The 19,223-nt window shown below is 45.7% G+C and overlaps 1 protein-coding gene across 1 annotated transcript in view; it reads right to left on the reverse strand.

Moving 5' to 3' along the window:
• Positions 1 to 437: 437 nt before the first annotated feature.
• Positions 438 to 19,223, reverse strand: part of TMEM178B (transmembrane protein 178B) — a 425,129-nt gene continuing 406,343 nt past the window's right edge. The window contains exon 4 of the mRNA XM_068119031.2: positions 438 to 1,100. Within this exon, the coding sequence (XP_067975132.1) occupies positions 841 to 1,100 (260 nt within the window). The 3' untranslated portion in view covers positions 438 to 840. The remainder of the gene's footprint in view (positions 1,101 to 19,223) is intronic.

A 19,223-nucleotide genomic window follows, 5' to 3' on the forward strand; every position in this document is an offset into this window, starting at 1 on the left:
AAAGTGACATTTCAGAGTTATGTATTACGCACTATTTTTCTTCTTCATGATCAGAAAGAGCATGGTTATGATTTTTATACATCTAACATTGGAAATCCTAAGAGAAAGCATTGGTCAAAATCTTATAAAATGGCATTTTCTCTCGATGGACAAGCGCGCATAATGCTGCTTTTAAAGGACGCATACCATGATCTTTCTCTGATATAACATTCTTCTTCCAACAGGCATGCAAATGACTTCTAGCACGAACATTATTAATGTATTGTCCAAAAAAGTTCCATTCAATGTGCCACGCAAGAAATCTTAAAAACAGCACTGCTTTTGTCGTCTTGCTGGTCTTACATATATATATATATATATATATATATATATATATATATATATATATATATATATATATATATATATATATATATATATATATATAAGATGGGATATTTGCCAGGAGGAAGTTAAACCTGTTAGGAATCGCAAAGTTCCAGCTCCTTGCGGAGTAGCCCATCTTTGGGCTGCACTGCTTTACCGAGCAATGCAGATTTCATAAGTATTTCAGGAAGAAAGACACCCAAGCTAATTTTAGGATTCAAATCTTCCACATCACTTCCTTGAACCAACTGATAAAGGTTCAAAATATGCCATATTCACAGCATTTGCTTTTGAATGAGCTATTTCAGTTCAAGAGCTTGGACTTAAAACACGCAATTAGATGCACAGATGAAGATGGACATTTAGACAAACGTCTCCAATAGTCCTGCGATATTAATTAACATCAGGTTCATATTAAATGGCAGCTCCGGCCTCGCAATCAGGTCTTTAATATAACCACGGCCTTGGCCACAATCACACAACACCGTTTTCGGGCCTTGGTTTTGGTGAGCCGACAGCACTGCCCGATGAACCTGGGGTTTGCACTGATGGCGCCAGTGTGCAGAAGAAGCCAGCGAGGAGTGTGAGGCCCAGACCACCCCAAGCACAAAACATTGACCAGCCGTAGCCGTGGGTGACATCAGGAGGAAGGCTGTAAATGGCTCGAGGATAGCGGGAGAGTTCAAAGTTTATTCCCGCCACGCAGGTACACAGTGATATTATGCAGAAAGTGCCTGTGGAAAACAAGACAAGAATATAGAAACAATGCAAAGTTATTTATATATATATAATATCTGTATTCATCAAACAGTTTATTCCAACACACTGAACTGTGGACCACACAACAACTGTGGCACGTGCAATCAATAAGCCACGACTAAATCGCTAAAGAAAGAAATCCTATAACATTCAAATGAAATCTGGGTGACATTGGTTTTCATCTTGTCTACCGCTCCCCTTATTTTGTGTTTTATGTGTTGGTTTGACTTTTTGTGTGATTAATGTTAGCTCTTTCACGAGCCTCGATCTTGTATACAAAAAAAACAAAACAAAACAAAACAAAACAGTGATATAAGGCTTCCGGATCCAAGCGTCATGAGCTATTTGCTCAGATGAGAATGCCAGGCCAACCCAAAGGTTTTTCTCAAATAGCTCAAAACCGAAAAATGGGAATTGTTTACCCATAAGGAGTTTTGCCGTTTTGGCAGAGATGGAGTATATTATTACCCTGCGCTCGCGAAGTGAAAAGCGGGGTTAAGCAATCGGGTGCGTGCGTGTGCAAAAGGGCGTGTGCTGTTTGCCGTACGTGTCTGCATTTTGAAAATTCATTTTCTTGGTAACCGTTGGTCCGATTGACACGAGAATTTACCGTAGGAGCGCCGCTGCCTGTATAAATTTTTTTCATAATTATGACGTCATAGGTCACGTGGTACGGACGCCATCTTGGAAAAACGTTACACCTCTATTTCTCCCAAACCGCTCAATGGAAATATGGCTCATTGTCAAGTACTCACCATGGGGAATAGGATAAGTTTATGATGATGTCATAGGTGCCTCCATTATGACGTCATAATTCGACAAGTACAATGCTTGATCTGATCAGTATGAAAAAAAAAATCCTCTGCAACTCTTAGTCTGATTGGCACGAAGTTTTCAGAATATGAGCGGCTCCTCCTGTGGAATTTTTTAAATGATAATTATGACGTCATAGGTGACGTGGTACAGGTCCCATCTTTAAAAATCGAAAAAGGTTGCACCTCTATATCTCCAAAACCACTCCCTGGAAAAAACTGAAACATGGCTCATTGTCAAGTACTCCGCTTGGGGAATAAGATATGTTAATGATGATGTCATCGGTACTTTAATTATGACATCATAATTCGACAAGTACAACGCTTTATTCGATCAGTATGAATTTTTTTTCTCTGCAATTCTTGGTCCGATTGACACGAAATTTTCACCATAGGAGAGCCTCCTCCTGTAGAATATTTCATTGATTATTATGACGTCATAGGTCACGTAGTACAGGCGCCATCTTGGAAAAATTTCAAATCTCCATATCTCTGAAACTACTCCATGGAAAAAATTGAGACATGGCTCATTGTCACTGACTCCCCATGGGGAATAAGATATGTTAATGATGATGTCATTGGTGCCTTCGTTATGACGTCATAATTCGACAAATACAACACATCCATCCGATCATTATTTTAAAAATTTCAGCAACTGTTGGCGTGATGGACACGAAATTTTCACCATAGGAGCGCCTCCTCCTTTAGAATATTTTAATGATAATCATGACATCATAGGTCATGTGTTACAGGCGCCATCTTTGAAAAACCGAAAAACGTTGCACCTCCATATCTCCAAAACCACTCTGTGGAAAAAATTGAAACATGCCTCGTTGTAAACAACTCCATATGGGGAATAGGTGTTAACGATGACGTCATTGGTGCCATAATTATGACGTCATAATTGGACAGGGACAACGCTTAGTCTGATCAGTTTTAAATTTATTGAGCATGATCTATGCAACAATTATTTAGAGAATATAAATTTATGATGTCATTGCTCACGTGGTCTGGCAGCCATATTGGATAAAATATAAAAAAAGAAACGTTCAAAAACAGAAGAGTTGGCTCGCACCAAGTTGACTGCGCAGGGTATTCTATGAATACCATCTAGTTTCTCATTGGTTCATCCTGATCTGTGAACAGAGTATCGATGCTGCCAAAAGAGTCTCATGGCAAGGATTATACTGAATGGTTTGCTATCGCCTTTCCACCGGTCAGCCAGGGAAGGATTTTAAAATTTGTTCAGGGTGCCAGCGACAACTCGCTTATTCTTCACAAAAGACATTGTGGAATCTTTAACATCGACCAACGCTAGCAGTCAAGACATACAGTTTAACATCCATCCGAAGGAGAAAGAAAATCAGAATGCCACCTTCGCAGCATTCTGTCAGACAAACATGTTATTAATAGATTAAAGTCGTCCAGCTTTCTGGCAGAGGGACATTCAAGCCTGTTTAGAATTTGCTATTTCTGCCTTAAAACACCACCAGCAAATTCCAATGCCATGCAATGTCATTGCAGGAAAAATGTAGGAATTACTGCAGGATATTTTAATCATAGGTTGGAAAAGGGTAGTAAAAATAAGAGCTGTATTTTGTGCAGTAATATATTACTACTTGTGACAGCACTTAGCAACACAATAAAATGGAGATAATTTGCATACACAGTAGACAGTGCAGCATTGCAATAACAATAAGGAATATTACCTGTATTAGATGCCGTCATTTTCTAATTAATTTTCTTTTATCTGCTCCAAGGGCAGAGTTTGGATAATCCTTTCTCAATTGTTTATGCCCATACCTGATCATTTATTGTTATATGAACAGCTTTTAATCAGCAACTAATTATCATGAAGTTAACTGTTCCTAATATATACATTGTGTTTATAGAGATTTTTTTCCTTTCTTGTTCTGTATCTCTGTTCATTCATGAACGACCCATCTCCACTGTACTGAACACTTTTCATTTGAACAATAAACGATCACAGGACAACTGGATATCTGCGATCACAAAGCCAAGGGTAAGTTTTCCACCCTGATCGTGATACCCCAATCCAATGATGGTCACATTATTTTTGGCCTGCCATATCACCTTGAGTGTAAAGAAAGGAAATGTGTCCCGTCTACACAATATATACATAAAACTCACATCATGAAAATTTAAGGAAATTATTCAAGTTATAATCAAAAAGGTGTTTTTTTATTAATTAAGTCACAATCTGAAAAAATCAGGTCAAGGACATGAATCAAATATCAGGTGCAGAACTTCAGTGCAAGCACACTATAGTGATGCAAGAACAACTTGGAAGGCCAAATGGTTGTTGAGATGCCGCATTGGCAAAATTGAGCAAAGACAAAAAAAATGTTTTTTTTTTTCAGACTGCACTTGACCATGACCTTTAACTCAGAGGGATATGATGTAAATTAACCGTAAATGCACCTTAAACTAGGCTATCTAGGGAGAGCAATTTCGTTCTCATCAGACAAACCTTATTCGAGTTATGGTGAAAATTGTCTATAATTGGGTCATGGCCTTAAAATTAGGTCAAGGTCAAAAGTTATGTCAAATTCTCATACTTTTATTCACATTATTGTTGTTGCAAAATTTCATCCCGAAAGTCACAGCCGGCTCCAAGATACAGCTTGGACATTGTCAGAACAAAAGGAAGAAAGAAAAAAACAAAAAAACAAAAACAAAAAAACCCTCCTAAATGGTGATTTAGTACTCTCGGGGGTCTAAGAACTCTGAGGTAACATTAAAAATTGGTGGCACTAATGGCAGAAAAAAACCCCCAACACGTACATTAAAAGCCATCTCCTCTCCTATAGGGGGAGACTTAACTTGAGAGTTCATAGAACACTTTACCCCATGCAGTCTGGAGAAAAAACGGACATGGGTGGGGTCTGTGAGTAGCAAATTGGATTGGTCGAGATGATGTAAAATGCCAAAATATTTTGTCCAAGTCCAGCTAAACGAAAGGTTTTGAAAGTGCCATAAAGGCGATTTGTGTTCTAGTGTTCAAGCATATAATTCATTTGAAATGAAATAAAAATTTTAAAGCTTGTAGAAAAAATAGTTTTTTCAGAAGTTGATGCAGCATCTTTTACACCGCCTTATTTAACACATTGCATTCGTTATTTGTGTCTGTTGTTTGTGTCCTTTATGACATCCTTAAAAGCAGTAAGTTTCACATTTGGAATTATTTTGATTACATTATTTTTCAGATGGGCAGACAGAGTAAAAAAAATATTATCTCACTCCTCTTTGCGCATGTACGATCAGGACAAATTCAGTCAATATATGTACTGCTAAACTGCAAGTTTGTTTTCCGATTAATATTCTGATTCATGTTCAAAGTACAACATTCAATTGAAATTAAGTTGATCCTCAATCATAAACAGGTTTTGTGGACAGACAAACAAAGTGTATCAAATGCTTTCAGAGGTTCATCAGTATATTTTTGCTTCGCGCGCACGGGGTAACATTTCCCTTCTTTAATTCATTGCAGTGGCTTTTGCACACATTTCTCATGATGATGTAAATGAATAATATGCTAAGACATAAAAATGAAACACCTATATTTTATATATATATATATATATATATATATATATTGTTACAGATACGACTTTGATGGTATGGTGGGCCGAGCGGGATGGCCGCCGTATCCGTACAAGTTACCCGATTGTGCCCGAATGTTGACTAATCGCGCTACGCTGGCTCAATAGGAAAGAGAAGACACCCGGCTGGGTTATAATGACACAATACGACACCAGGGGTTCAGTTCTCAAGACCTCCGGAGGAGGTTATATTAAGGCGGAAAAGGTTAGATTACAGGGACAAGAGGGAAACATAGGAAGGTGGGCACTTAGACACAACCTTATATTAACCCTAGACAGACCACAGATAAACGGGACAACGCTGACTCACACGGGATTGGATGGCAAGGAAAGCGGCAGTCGATGGCTCAGGTGCACCTGGCTCCGGGACAGAATCACGTACGGTGGTGTCCAGCAGATGCGGGGAGGTCGCTCAGCGCTCGTGGGTCGCGACTTTGGTGGAGATGCCGGGGAGGTCGCTCAGCGCTCGGGAGGGTGGCGTCTTGTCCTTCCAAGCTCGGGGCGCATCTGACGTCACGTCCGGCGCGGGGCCGCGTATATCCGGCGGGGAGTCACGCCCTCGCTCGTTAGCTCCGCCCCATATGGCATCGGCCCATGGCTTCTCATTGGGTGCGGGGGTTACCGGCTCCGCCCTTGACGAGGGGCCGACAGGGAGCCCCCTTCTGGGTAACCCCGTCGAGCACATGTTCAATGGCGGCCAACCGAGCCGGAGTGAGGACGCAAAGCCGCTGTTGTTGTGGTTGTTGTTGGAGCTTGAGATGATGGGAAGAGATGCGGGGAGGTATGGGAAGGTCCTAAACTCCTACTGGTGCCATATCATCACATTCTGGTGCAACGAAGAGTCATAATTAATGGAAACAAGTCCTTAACTGACATAGATTAAGAATAACTAGCAAGATGTCCTATAATTGTCTACGTGTGGTGCGGGGGACCTGGGCACGACATTTAATGGGGGAATGAAGGGGAAGATCGGCTCTAATGGGTGTTGTTTACAGACAATGGGACTAGGGAATGGGGTAAGGGGAGAGTTGGGGAGTATCGGAGAAGATAGGGGAATATTTACAAGCGGATATGGAGGTCAAATTCCATATTCGCAACATTGCACCCTTCTCTACCCTCGGGGCGTCCCGACCCGATAAATTTTTACCTACTTTAGTGTGGCACGCAATGTAGTTCCCTCTACTATTAACTCTACCCTGAGTGCGACAGTTTTACAGATATTCACAAATGAGTAAATATGTCCCCCTGCGACGTTGCACCCTTCTCCTCACAGAAACACACCCACAGGATAACCGAATCCGGAAAGAATTCTCAAACTAAACATACAGCCGGTAGGGAGCATTATTTACAAGACTACGCTGATATTTACACTACGATCCAGGACCTGTCTTTGGAGGAACACATGCAGATGTTATGCATAGAGAGAGCGCGCTTGCCAACATCGATACACCAACCCACGAGTGCTCTGTGGCCGACGGCCTTTAATAACGTGCAGAGCACCCTTTCCCGAGCATCAACAGCACCACCCCACCACCAATCGGTGCAGTCACCATTGTTCATTGGAATAAAAATAACTTCAACAACCCCTAACCCTGCAGGTGTCTCTTGCTCTTCTTGTGGTGCACTTGGTGGTGTTAACTATTAGTGGTTCACCTGTATGGCATAGGTGCCACGTTGATCCATAGGTCCATCCCCGGGTGGTGCTTGGCCGCAAACGAACTGCGGTCCATTGTGGGTGGCCACAAACATTGCGGTCCATATGGTGTACCGATCCAGGCAGCGAACAGCGAAAGTGCAGGCCCACAACTGCGCAGCCAGCACCTCTCTCTCCTCTCTCTCTACCCCAAAGCCAGATCCTCGGAGGTGGGAGACAAAAGAAGCAGACAAGTGAGTAAGGTGGTAAGGGCGCAAAAGTGCACGCAATGCAAGGTGATGCACACTGGGGGCACATGGGAACCAGGTGAGACAGGTACGTTCCTACCGTACGCCCCCCCCACCAGGTAACCTACATGGCCCCTCCCTTACCCCTTACTGTATCAACAAAACACAACACTACCCATAAACATCTACTTTACAAATCCACAAACATCCCTACTGTCTTCCCCGTTCCTCCCATATACCAAATTCGTCTTCTCTCCCTCCTAACCAATCAAATTTGCCATTTTCAACTCTCATCAAAATTTGCCATTTTCAACTCAACATCAAAATTTGCCATCACCAATTCATCATCAGTCCCTCCTAGGGAGGGAGAGATGGAATCACCCCAATGTCTCATCCACGTCGTGATGCGTCTCACAAATCCAACAGCAATTCTCATTTCTGCAACACAAACAAAGAAAACACAGGTGTGGAGTCATCATCATCACCACAGGTAAGTGGCTGCGTATGGTGCGACAGGTTCATCAATCCTAACTATTTCCTAAATGACTTTAACAACTTTACACTACCCGGGGTCTTTCTCCGGCCAGCCCATTGGCCCTCTTACACTATGGGTTCTAAAAACCAATTCCCATTGGCCAAACTGTGGTGCTCTTCAATTTGGGGTCTCACTCCCCCGATTCATCTCCCGGTGCCCTCGTACAATTTCTGGGCTGTGGCGTGTACCTCTCCCAGTGGGTCTACCCACCTGCACCCCTCCACCACTGCAGTTGCCTCCGAGCTTACCTGCTCCTTACCCTAACCTAACTACCAGGGGAAGGCCCTCTGGCTCTCTCCCCACTCCGTGCCCTCTCTGGCACTGGGCTGCCCGATCCACACCCGGGATCCTCAGGCACCCACTCACAACTACCGGCTCCCAGAGCCCACCTGCGGCCTCACCTGGCCGACATCCTCACAGTGGTGGAGTGCCCAACCAACTACACACACTAACAGGCTACACGCCCAGCCATTTCCACAACACTAATGCACCCATTCACAACACCATTCTGCAACCGCACCACAAGTGCCAATATCCAACCACAATTTACCTGCACCCTCTACCTAACACTTACACTACCCGCCCCGGGTACTCGTGAAAGGGGTCCACTCTTCCCCCATCCACACCTTCGCACCATGCACACCACTCCGTACCACTCACTCCAACTCTCTCCACACACCTGTACCTGCACACCTGGTGCCACCTGCACCCTTCTCTCCCCAAGCGCATTCGCGCTGATCCACACACTCACTACTCATACACTGCTCCACACACCTGTCCAGTTGCACACCTGTGCAATCACACCTGTTCAATTCTCACACACACGGCATCATCTCAGCTAACTACTCCCTTCTGAAACTTGCGCTTCCCAGTCGTCCCTTTAAACTATTGCGCTCCCACGTCATTATCATCCATACTAATCTACCTGCGTCCCCACTACAGGTATCAGTCACTAACTAATCTTAACGTTACCTAAGGTCATCTTCTCTAGATCCCTACACACCATATCCTAACCCACCCGGGCTAGTTTTCACTGCCATACACCCCATAAGCTATTGCGCATTTGCCCCACATGGGAAGGGTGGCAGGGATGCCATCCCACCACATCGGGGGTCTCTCACTACCAATTTTGCACATCAAATTTCAACAAATTAAAAATTTGCCAATCACTGCCCATCATCTGCCAATCACTACTGCCAATCCTTTGCCAATCACCAAATTTTGTTTTTCTCCAATTTTGGGTCCAAAACACTAACTTCATCACCCAGTCGACTCACTAATACCTCTCGGTGCGCCAATTCCCGTCCAAAGCCCGGCTTCGTAAAGCCAAGCCATGAATGCTGGTTGTTCTGTGCCAGCGGCTGGGTGCGTCCCGCATTCGGTGCAGGGACGGGGGCTTACCCGGGCCGAGATCCCACGCATCACCTCGGCGTGGAGCCATCCAAGGTCCCGATCTCGACCTGCCGGCACGTCTCAACAAAACGTGGTCGCCATAACGACCCTTCCTATCGGGCTGCCCGCTCCGCCTCGTGGAGCACGGACGCGGCCGTTCAAAGCGAGGCCCAGCACGCACCGAGGGCCCGACTCGGCTATAAGTCGTTCTAAACTCTACCCCGTCTAACGTCGATGCTTCACCTGCATGCTTACATCCCGCAGCCCGTTCCTTGCTCACACATCCAGCTGTGCCCATGCTCCTCGTACCCTTCCTTACACACCCAGGTACACCCATTCCACTCACAGCCTTGGTCACACACCTGACCACCGAACACTTTGGCACACATTCGTTGCTCGCACACCTCACCAATACACCTCTTCGCGCCCCCTCCTCGGTCACCTCCTCTGTGACAATCACAGGTGTGCCCTCATTCGCACACCCAACCACGTGCCTCACCACCAACTCCAGCGTGCATTCCCACTCACGCTCTACCATTCCAGGTGTGCATCCTTCCATCCCAGGTGTACATCCTCGCTCACCTGTCACAACTAACTCACGCTCCTTGTCACTCTCACTACTTTCACCTCCATTCTTGACAGCGCACTCACCCTTACTCTTGACAGCGCAGTCTTTCCCCATGCACCTGTCCGTCACACACCTTTCTCGCGCACACTCTCCCGTTACACCCTCTGTAACACTCACCACAGGTGGACACTCTTCCTTACTTCTGACAGCGCACTCTTTCCTCATGCACCTGTCCGTCACACACCTTCCTCGCGCACACTCTCCCGTCACACCCTCTGTAACACTCACCACAGGTGGACACTCTTCCTTACTTCTGACAGCGCACTCTTTCCTCATGCACCTGTCCGTCACACACCCCAGAGTCGGATTTTCTCGCACACCTCCTTTTTCGCACACCAGATCTGTCACACACCTCACCAACGGCCTTTCACGAACACCCGGGTCCATCTCGACCCCCAAGCTCATTAAATCCCCTGGCGCATCATACGCACGACCATATTGGTCACCACTTACACCGGGTCCTCTTCCTCTTCGCTTCTCCTCCATCACCTGCGAATCCCTCATCCGGTTAATGAGCACATCATCACGATCCGAACACAGACTTTGGACCAATTCTTTTATCTCCTCTTTTATCTCTTTGTTATCCCCTCTCCGTCGCTTCTTAATTTCGCTCACCCCTTCTTCCACTTCTTCTAATTTTTGCTTCATCTCCTTCATCTCTTCGTGCGCCCCTTTAAGTTCTTCCTCTAACTCCACTTTATTTTTTTCTATGTGCTCCCGCACCTCCCGCTCTTTAACCTCCATTACCTCTACCACCTTGTCCATTTTCCTCGTCAGGTCCTCATGTACCGTCTGGCACTCTTTTTTAATTACCCCTACGTCCTTTTTCATCTCCTTCTGTGTCGATTTTAAACCCTCTATTACCGCTGTGTTCTTCTTTACCTGGTCCCCCAACTCCTTTTGTCCCACTGTCAGTTGTTCTACTCCCAGCGTCAACTCCTCTATACCACCTTGCAATTTTACAGTCCCCTTTCTCACCTCTTTCTCCATGCGCTCCTTACAGTGCCTCACCTCCTCGCGCACTCCTCCGACCTCCTCACTCACTCCTCTTCTGATCTCCTCTCCCATCACTTGCATCTCCTGCCCAGATGCCACCCTCATCTGCTCCATTTCCTCCCTGTGAGCATCCAGTTTGGTTTCTACCCCCATTCTGACCCCCTCTATCTGCTGCTCCATTTGTTTAACTTCCCTTTCCGCTTGGTCCCTCATGTCCCTCAATTTGCCTTCCATACTGTTTTCTAACCCCTCTAACCCCTTTTGCATCCCTTCCATTTGATTCTCTTGAGCGGCCATTCTGTTTTCTACCCCCGTTAACCCATTTTTCACTTCTTTTATCCCGTTGTCTAACCCCTCAAAATTATTGTCTAACTTCCCAATTTTCTTGTCTAACTCCTCAAAATTATTGTCTAACTTCCCAATTTTCTTGTCTAACTCCTCAAAATTATTGTCTAACTTCTCACCGGTACCCCTTGCTTCGTCCCTCATTACCCCCATTTGGTTTCCCATTACCCCCATTTGGCCCTCTAATCGCTCACCCTGAGCCCTCATTCCCACAATTTGGTCTCCCATTCGTTCCATAAGGGCCCTCATTTGCAACATAAAAAGGTTCGGATCCACCAGGGGCGCTGCCACGGTCGCGGGCGCGGTGACCAGCGAGGCGCCATTTTGCGCGTCTGCTACCCTCGCTGCTTCGCTCTCCTCACGTCCCTCAATTTGGTCCTGGACCGACCCTACCTCACTCTCCTTTACCGGACCCCAGCCGTCTTGATCCGCCATAGCGCGACTTGCAAAATTCGAGTTTCGTAAAACAAAACAAATTTCGGCCGCTCCAAATTTTGACCAAATTTTTTTTTTCCTCTATTCGTTTTTTTTTTTTCTTCAAAATTTGGTCGGGCCTCGAATCTCACTCCCGACACCAATTGTTACAGATACGACTTTGATGGTATGGTGGGCCGAGCGGGATGGCCGCCGTATCCGTACAAGTTACCCGATTGTGCCCGAATGTTGACTAATCGCGCTACGCTGGCTCAATAGGAAAGAGAAGACACCCGGCTGGGTTATAATGACACAATACGACACCAGGGGTTCAGTTCTCAAGACCTCCGGAGGAGGTTATATTAAGGCGGAAAAGGTTAGATTACAGGGACAAGAGGGAAACATAGGAAGGTGGGCACTTAGACACAACCTTATATTAACCCTAGACAGACCACAGATAAACGGGACAACGCTGACTCACACGGGATTGGATGGCAAGGAAAGCGGCAGTCGATGGCTCAGGTGCACCTGGCTCCGGGACAGAATCACGTACGGTGGTGTCCAGCAGATGCGGGGAGGTCGCTCAGCGCTCGTGGGTCGCGACTTTGGTGGAGATGCCGGGGAGGTCGCTCAGCGCTCGGGAGGGTGGCGTCTTGTCCTTCCAAGCTCGGGGCGCATCTGACGTCACGTCCGGCGCGGGGCCGCGTATATCCGGCGGGGAGTCACGCCCTCGCTCGTTAGCTCCGCCCCATATGGCATCGGCCCATGGCTTCTCATTGGGTGCGGGGGTTACCGGCTCCGCCCTTGACGAGGGGCCGACAGGGAGCCCCCTTCTGGGTAACCCCGTCGAGCACATGTTCAATGGCGGCCAACCGAGCCGGAGTGAGGACGCAAAGCCGCTGTTGTTGTGGTTGTTGTTGGAGCTTGAGATGATGGGAAGAGATGCGGGGAGGTATGGGAAGGTCCTAAACTCCTACTGGTGCCATATCATCACATTCTGGTGCAACGAAGAGTCATAATTAATGGAAACAAGTCCTTAACTGACATAGATTAAGAATAACTAGCAAGATGTCCTATAATTGTCTACGTGTGGTGCGGGGGACCTGGGCACGACATTTAATGGGGGAATGAAGGGGAAGATCGGCTCTAATGGGTGTTGTTTACAGACAATGGGACTAGGGAATGGGGTAAGGGGAGAGTTGGGGAGTATCGGAGAAGATAGGGGAATATTTACAAGCGGATATGGAGGTCAAATTCCATATTCGCAACAATATATATATATATATATATATATATGTATATATATATATATATATATATATAAATATATCAGACATTAGGACGACTCCATACTATCAGTGCTGAACCGCCATTAAGATATCCCATTCGGCTATCGCTGTACCTTAATGGGAGCGATAAGCACCGCCTGCCACACGGTACATTATCTCTGGTATCCACTCATTATATGGTGTCGCCCAGATGTGGTCGGTCGTAACCAATTATAATCGAATTTTAGTTCTCCAACCTAATGAGCGCACGCATTGACGTCACCGCCACTTACATATGCCTTGCCTGCCAAACTCCGGAGGAGCCATCTTGCAGTACGTAATTTTTAGATCTTATTTCAGATGCAATCATAAGTGCCTGCAAAAACTCACAAAAACAAAAACTCCCTGATGAAGCCCCAACAGGGCGAAACCAGGTCGGTAACTGAGTTTTTGCAGGCACTTATGATTGTATCTGAAATAAGATCTAAAAATTACGTACTGCTAGATGGCCCCTCCGGAGTTTGGCAGGCAAGGCGTACGTACGTGGCGGTGACGTCACTGCGTGCGCTCATTAGATTGGAGAACTAAAATTAGATTATAATATATATTGTTGCGGTTTTGAGAACCCACACTTGTAAATATAACATCATTAAAGGTTAAAGGTTGCACCCCATAGGTAGGCCACAAGCAACACGTAGGTCACGTTAGGACGTCAGTTATTTCATAATATGTATTTAGGATAAGACCATGTCCAGTAGTTGCATCTGCGTTGTGTCAAACAAATAAGAGTAGGCCCCTTTCGTTCATTTTGCAGCCTCCCTCCAAGCGACGCCATTAGGCGCTCTCCCGTCTGTGCCCCATCGGCCCTCCCAATTTGGTACGCTCCTTTGCCAGCAGCCTTCGCTGCCCTTGGACTCGCTCAACCCAGCCAAAAGCCACGAGGTGAAGCCCGGAAAAAGGGGACGGAGCGCCAGTATGGAGGTGCGGCCACGTCAACCAGCCATCAGGGCGGAGCCGGTAAGCCAACACCAGCCAACCAGGGCTGAGGTGAGGTCGCCTGACTGGGCGTGGTTTGGGCTTCCAGGGCGTTCGCTGGCTTGGTTTATAAAAGCGCGCATGCAAAGCCCTTCTACAGGACTCCCTGGGGAAGGTTGACAGGACTCGCTGGGGAAGGTTGAGAGGACTCGAGAGTATATGCGCTTTACCAAGAGAGGACTGAAGCCAAGATTGGTATTACAAAGGACTGGCATGATTCGCGCATGAACAGGACTCGCGTGATAAAGACTTGAAGAAATTGTGCTTTACGAGAGGGCTGACTGGGCGAGCGCGTTGTGCAAAAGAACTGGTACGAGTGTTGAGTACGAGAGGGAGAGACGCGCTGTGGCAACCAGCTTTACAACGGGCGAGCGCGCGGCACGCATTGCCGAGAACTGCAGCGTGCCGAAGGACATTGGGGAAGGGGCGCTTGGAGTGGGTAATACCGGTAGCGCGTGTCAAAGCGCCGGTACACATATTACGTACGTCAATAGCCCAGCTTACCTTCCCCCGTCACTATAATTGTCCGCTCGTGCTACACTACGTGGAGGGCTGCCTGCCGGATTTCGTCTGCTGGTACGGGTCGAGGACCGGAGCCGGACCGGAGCCTGGACGCCATCGCCGAACCTTCCACCCTACCTTCTACATCCCCGCATGAGTCTGAAGTCTGAGACCGAATCTGAGAGCGATCGGGCCCGTGTCCAGGGAATAGAATAAGACTGTTTAAGACTGCCGTGTGTACTTTTCCTTCCTCTTTCTTTCTTGTACATTCTTTCATTTCCTCTTCTTCTTTGTACATTTGTAAATAAATTGCCTTGTTCTTTCTAGTTTCTCCTTAATCCGATCGTCCTAGTCTTTTCTCCATTGGGTAAACGTGGCACGATCCCAACCGCTATAATTGGGTTACCCATTGTTAACAGCTCGGATCGCGGATCGCTATCCGCTCGGCGTTTCCACCTGATATCCGTGATTCGAGCGGGAGTTATCTCCTCGTTTCCGGTCAGCGTTAGTACTTAGGTAGTGGCGAATCCCTAGGCCTAAAAACCCTACCTAACGCTGCCCAGGAAGGACGTTATAACTTCCAGGATCGCGTTGGCCAGATAGAGGACAAGGGGATTAACCCCCCTTGATAAGGGGAGAGCCGACGTTTCGGAGATCCGCAACAATATATATATATATGGTTCATGCAACATTGCAAAAATGCATGTGATTATTATTGGGGCAAAAAAATATAACAACACAAAAAATCAATTATAGACACTATAGAGTACCCACCCACCCAATGGGCGATCATGTTCCAAGCATGCAACATGTTCTTCTGACACATACCATAGGCAACTGACAGCTGCCTCAATCAGCTGTCAGTTGCCTATGGTATGTGTCAGAAGAACATGTTGCATGCTTGGAACATGATCGCCCATTGGGTGGGTGGGTACTCTGTTAGTGTCTATAATTTATTTTTAAAATTTATTTACCTCAATCAATCACCAAGAAAAAATAAATAGCCCAGGTTACATGCATGAAGCAATAACATGCCTACTGTTTATAATTCAAAACATCTCACCGCACTGGAAAACGTATGGACAGGAATACTTGACAGTAAAGGGTGGGACTTGTAATACCCTCTCCCATCTGGAGGTGGCGCTAAACAATACACATTTACATCGAGAATTTGAATCCCATTTCCTCCCACACCCCAAAACACCGAAAAAGATAAATAAATAAAAAACACCCCTCTACACTAATTGGGGTCATGCTGATCCTAGGTAGCAAGTCCTGATGTAATCAGCCAATAACTGTCCAAAACAAAAGACAAAAGACCTAACACTTATTCACAAACGCTATATGGATGTAAAATAAATCTGTACACTTTAATAAAATCATTGAATAATTAAATGTTGCATTAACTGCGATATGTCTTGCACAAGTCAATCACCTCAACGTATGTTTCATATTAACAACAAGCTGAAAAATATAAACAAGCGGAAATGATACCACCATAGCCATCAAACAAACTTGAGAGAATGAAAACGGCGATATGATGAAACAGAGAGAGGAAGAGGGGGAAAACAAACAAGAAAATTAAAAAAAAATTCAAACAATACAAAGGAAATGTTCTAAACTAAACAACTGTTTGAAACATCAATCACAGAATGAACACATAGCATACAAATGCATGTTTAAATTGTATTCGCTCTGATATCTTTATCCAACAATAGCTATTTAATGGGTTTGTTGCTTGGTTTGTGGCACCACATTTGGTTATTTGATGTGCAGCCAGAATCTGGTGTTGGCAGATGTTGCTATACCTCATAATGGAAATACACAGATGGGAAAGCAGAATGAGTGGGTGAGCCGACCCCGACTGTTGCTGACGATTATAGCCCAATAATCGTGGAGCTGATCGATAAATAAATCTGGCTTTAATATGTGTTCCAGAAGGGAAGAAAAATCAAACATGCTGCAAAATTTTGACTCAAACCATTGGACAAGCAATTTTTCCATGATGGATTTCAGGGAGTCTTTTTCCTGTTGCTTTTCTTGAAGGAAATGAATGTTGTTTTGATTGATTGATTAATAGGTCAATTGGTGGTAGAAATACATCACATGACGAAAAGTATGAGGACACCCCTTCTAATTAGGAGATTCTGCTGTTTGAGCCACACCCATTGCTGACAGGTATATATAATCAAGCACACAGCCATGCAATCTCCATAGATAAACATTGCCAGTAGAATGGCCATACTGAATTTCTCAGTGACTTTCAACGTGGCACCGTCATCGGATGCCACCTTTCCAACAAGTCAGCTGGACAAATTCCTGCCCTGCTAGAGCTGCACCCGGTCAACTGTAAGTGATGTTATTGTGAAGTGGAAACGTCTAGGATAAACATTAGCTCAGCTGCAAAGTGGTAGGCCACACAAGCTCACAGAACAGGATGGCTGAGTGCTGAAGTGTGTAAAAATCGTCTGTCCTTGGTTGCAACACTCACTACCGAGTTCCAAACTGCCTCTGGAAGCAACATCAGCACAACAACTGTTCGTTGGGAGCTTCATGAAATGGGTTTCCATGGCCGAGCAGCCGCACACAAGCCTAAGATCACCATACCATGTGCAATGCCAAGAGTCGGCTGGAGTGGTGTAAAGCTCGCCGCCATTGGACTCTGGAGCAGTGGAAACGCGTTCTCTGGAGTGATGAATCATGCTTCACCATTTGGGAGTCCGACGGACGAATCAGGGTTCGGTGGATGCCAGCAGAACGCTACCTGCTCGAATGCATAGTGCCATCTGTAAAGTTTGGTGGAGGAGGAATAATGGGCTGGGGCTGTTTTTCATGGTTCGGGCTAGGCTCCTCAGTTCCAGTGAAGGGAAATCTTAATGCTACAGCATACAATGACATTCTAGAGTCTAGACGATTGTGTGCTCCCAACTTTGTGGCAACCGTTTGAGGAAGGCCCTTTCCTGTTTCAGCATGACAATGGCCCCACGCACAAAGCGAGGTCCATACATAAATGGTTTGTCGAGATCGGTATGGAAGAACTTGACCGGCCTGCACAGAGCCCTGACCTCAACCCCATCAAACACCTTTGGGATGAATTGGAACGCCAACTGCGAGCCAGGCCTAATCGCCCAACACCAGTACTCGACCTCACTAATGCTCTTGTGGCTGAATGGAAGCACATCCCCGCAGCAATGTTCCAACATCGAGTGGAAAGCCTTCCCAGAAGAGTGGAGGCTGTTATAGTAGCAAAGGGGGGGACTAACTCTATATTAATGCCCATGCTTTTGGAATGAGATGTTCGATGTTCGGGTGTCCACATACTTTTGGTCATGTTGTATATATTGCATTTAATTGATGTTACATGGCAGAGAAAATAAGGATACATACAAGAAACTTGGATGCAGGATATATACAGTCGTGGCCCAAAATATTGGCACCCTTGCACTTTTTTCAAATAATGTACCATTTCTTCCAGAAAATTGTTGAAATTAAAACATCTTTTTGTATCCACAAATGTATTTCTTTGGTTTACGGTGGAGCAAAACAAAAAAAGCTGAAAAAATTACTAAATCTTAGCTTATTCCACACAAAAATCCTAAAATGGCCCGGACAATATTAGCAGGCACCTTTTAGAAGTTGTTAGAAATAATTCGATTTCAAGCAGGTGATTCTCCTTTACTTTGGAATTGAACTTACCTGTGGTGAGTTGCAGCTGCCTGCGATATAAAAATCACTCATTCAACCAGTTTGAATAGAGAAAAGGAGTCATTCTGCTGTTTTGTGTCACTGTGTGTACCGCAATGAGCATGGAAAAAGAAAGAAAACCAGAGAATTGTCTGAGGAGGTCAGACACAAGATTGTAGCCAAACCTGGACAATCTCAAGGCTACAAGTCCATCTCCAGAGACCTTGATGTGTCCACCATACACAATGTTATCAGGAAATTTAAGGACCATGGCACTGTGGCCAACCTCCCTCGACGTGGCCGCAAGAGAAAACTTGATTGAAGATTGCCACGAAGGATTGTTCTAATGGTGGAGAAAGCACCTCGATCAACTGCCAAACAGATTCAAGCTGACCTTCAGACACAAGGTACGACAGTTTCAACTCGCACATCCATCATCAACTCAATCAAAGGAGACCCATGAGGACCCCACTGCTGCTGAGAGAGAGACACAAGAAAGCCCGACTGGAGCTTTCCAAAACACACCTGACCAAGCCAAAATCCTTCTGGGAGAATGTCATGTGGACAGATGAGACCAAATTAGAGCTTTGTGGGAAAGCCCATCATCTCTATGTTGACAGAAAACAAAATGAAGCCTTCAAAGAAAAGAACACCTTCCCTACAGTCAAACATGGAAGAGGTTCAGTGATGTTTTGGGGTTGCTGTGCTGCCTCTGGCACTGGGTGCCTTGAATGTGTGCATGGCATCATGAAATCTGGAGATTACCAAGGCATTTTGGAGCGCAATGTTCAACCCAGTGTCAGAAAGCTGGGTCTCCGTCGAAGGTCATGGGTCTTGCAGCAGGAAAATGACCCCAAATACACTTCAAAAAGCACCCAGGAATGGTTCAAGACAAAACGTTGGACTGTTCTGAAGTGGCCAGCAATGAGTCCAGATCTAAATCCCATTGAACATCTGTGGGAAGATCTGAAAACAGCAGTTGGG

The sequence above is a fragment of the Myxine glutinosa genome, chromosome 1 (assembly GCF_964187855.1).
Source record: "Myxine glutinosa chromosome 1, kmMyxGlut1.1, whole genome shotgun sequence".
Taxonomy (NCBI): Eukaryota; Metazoa; Chordata; class Myxini; order Myxiniformes; family Myxinidae; genus Myxine; species Myxine glutinosa.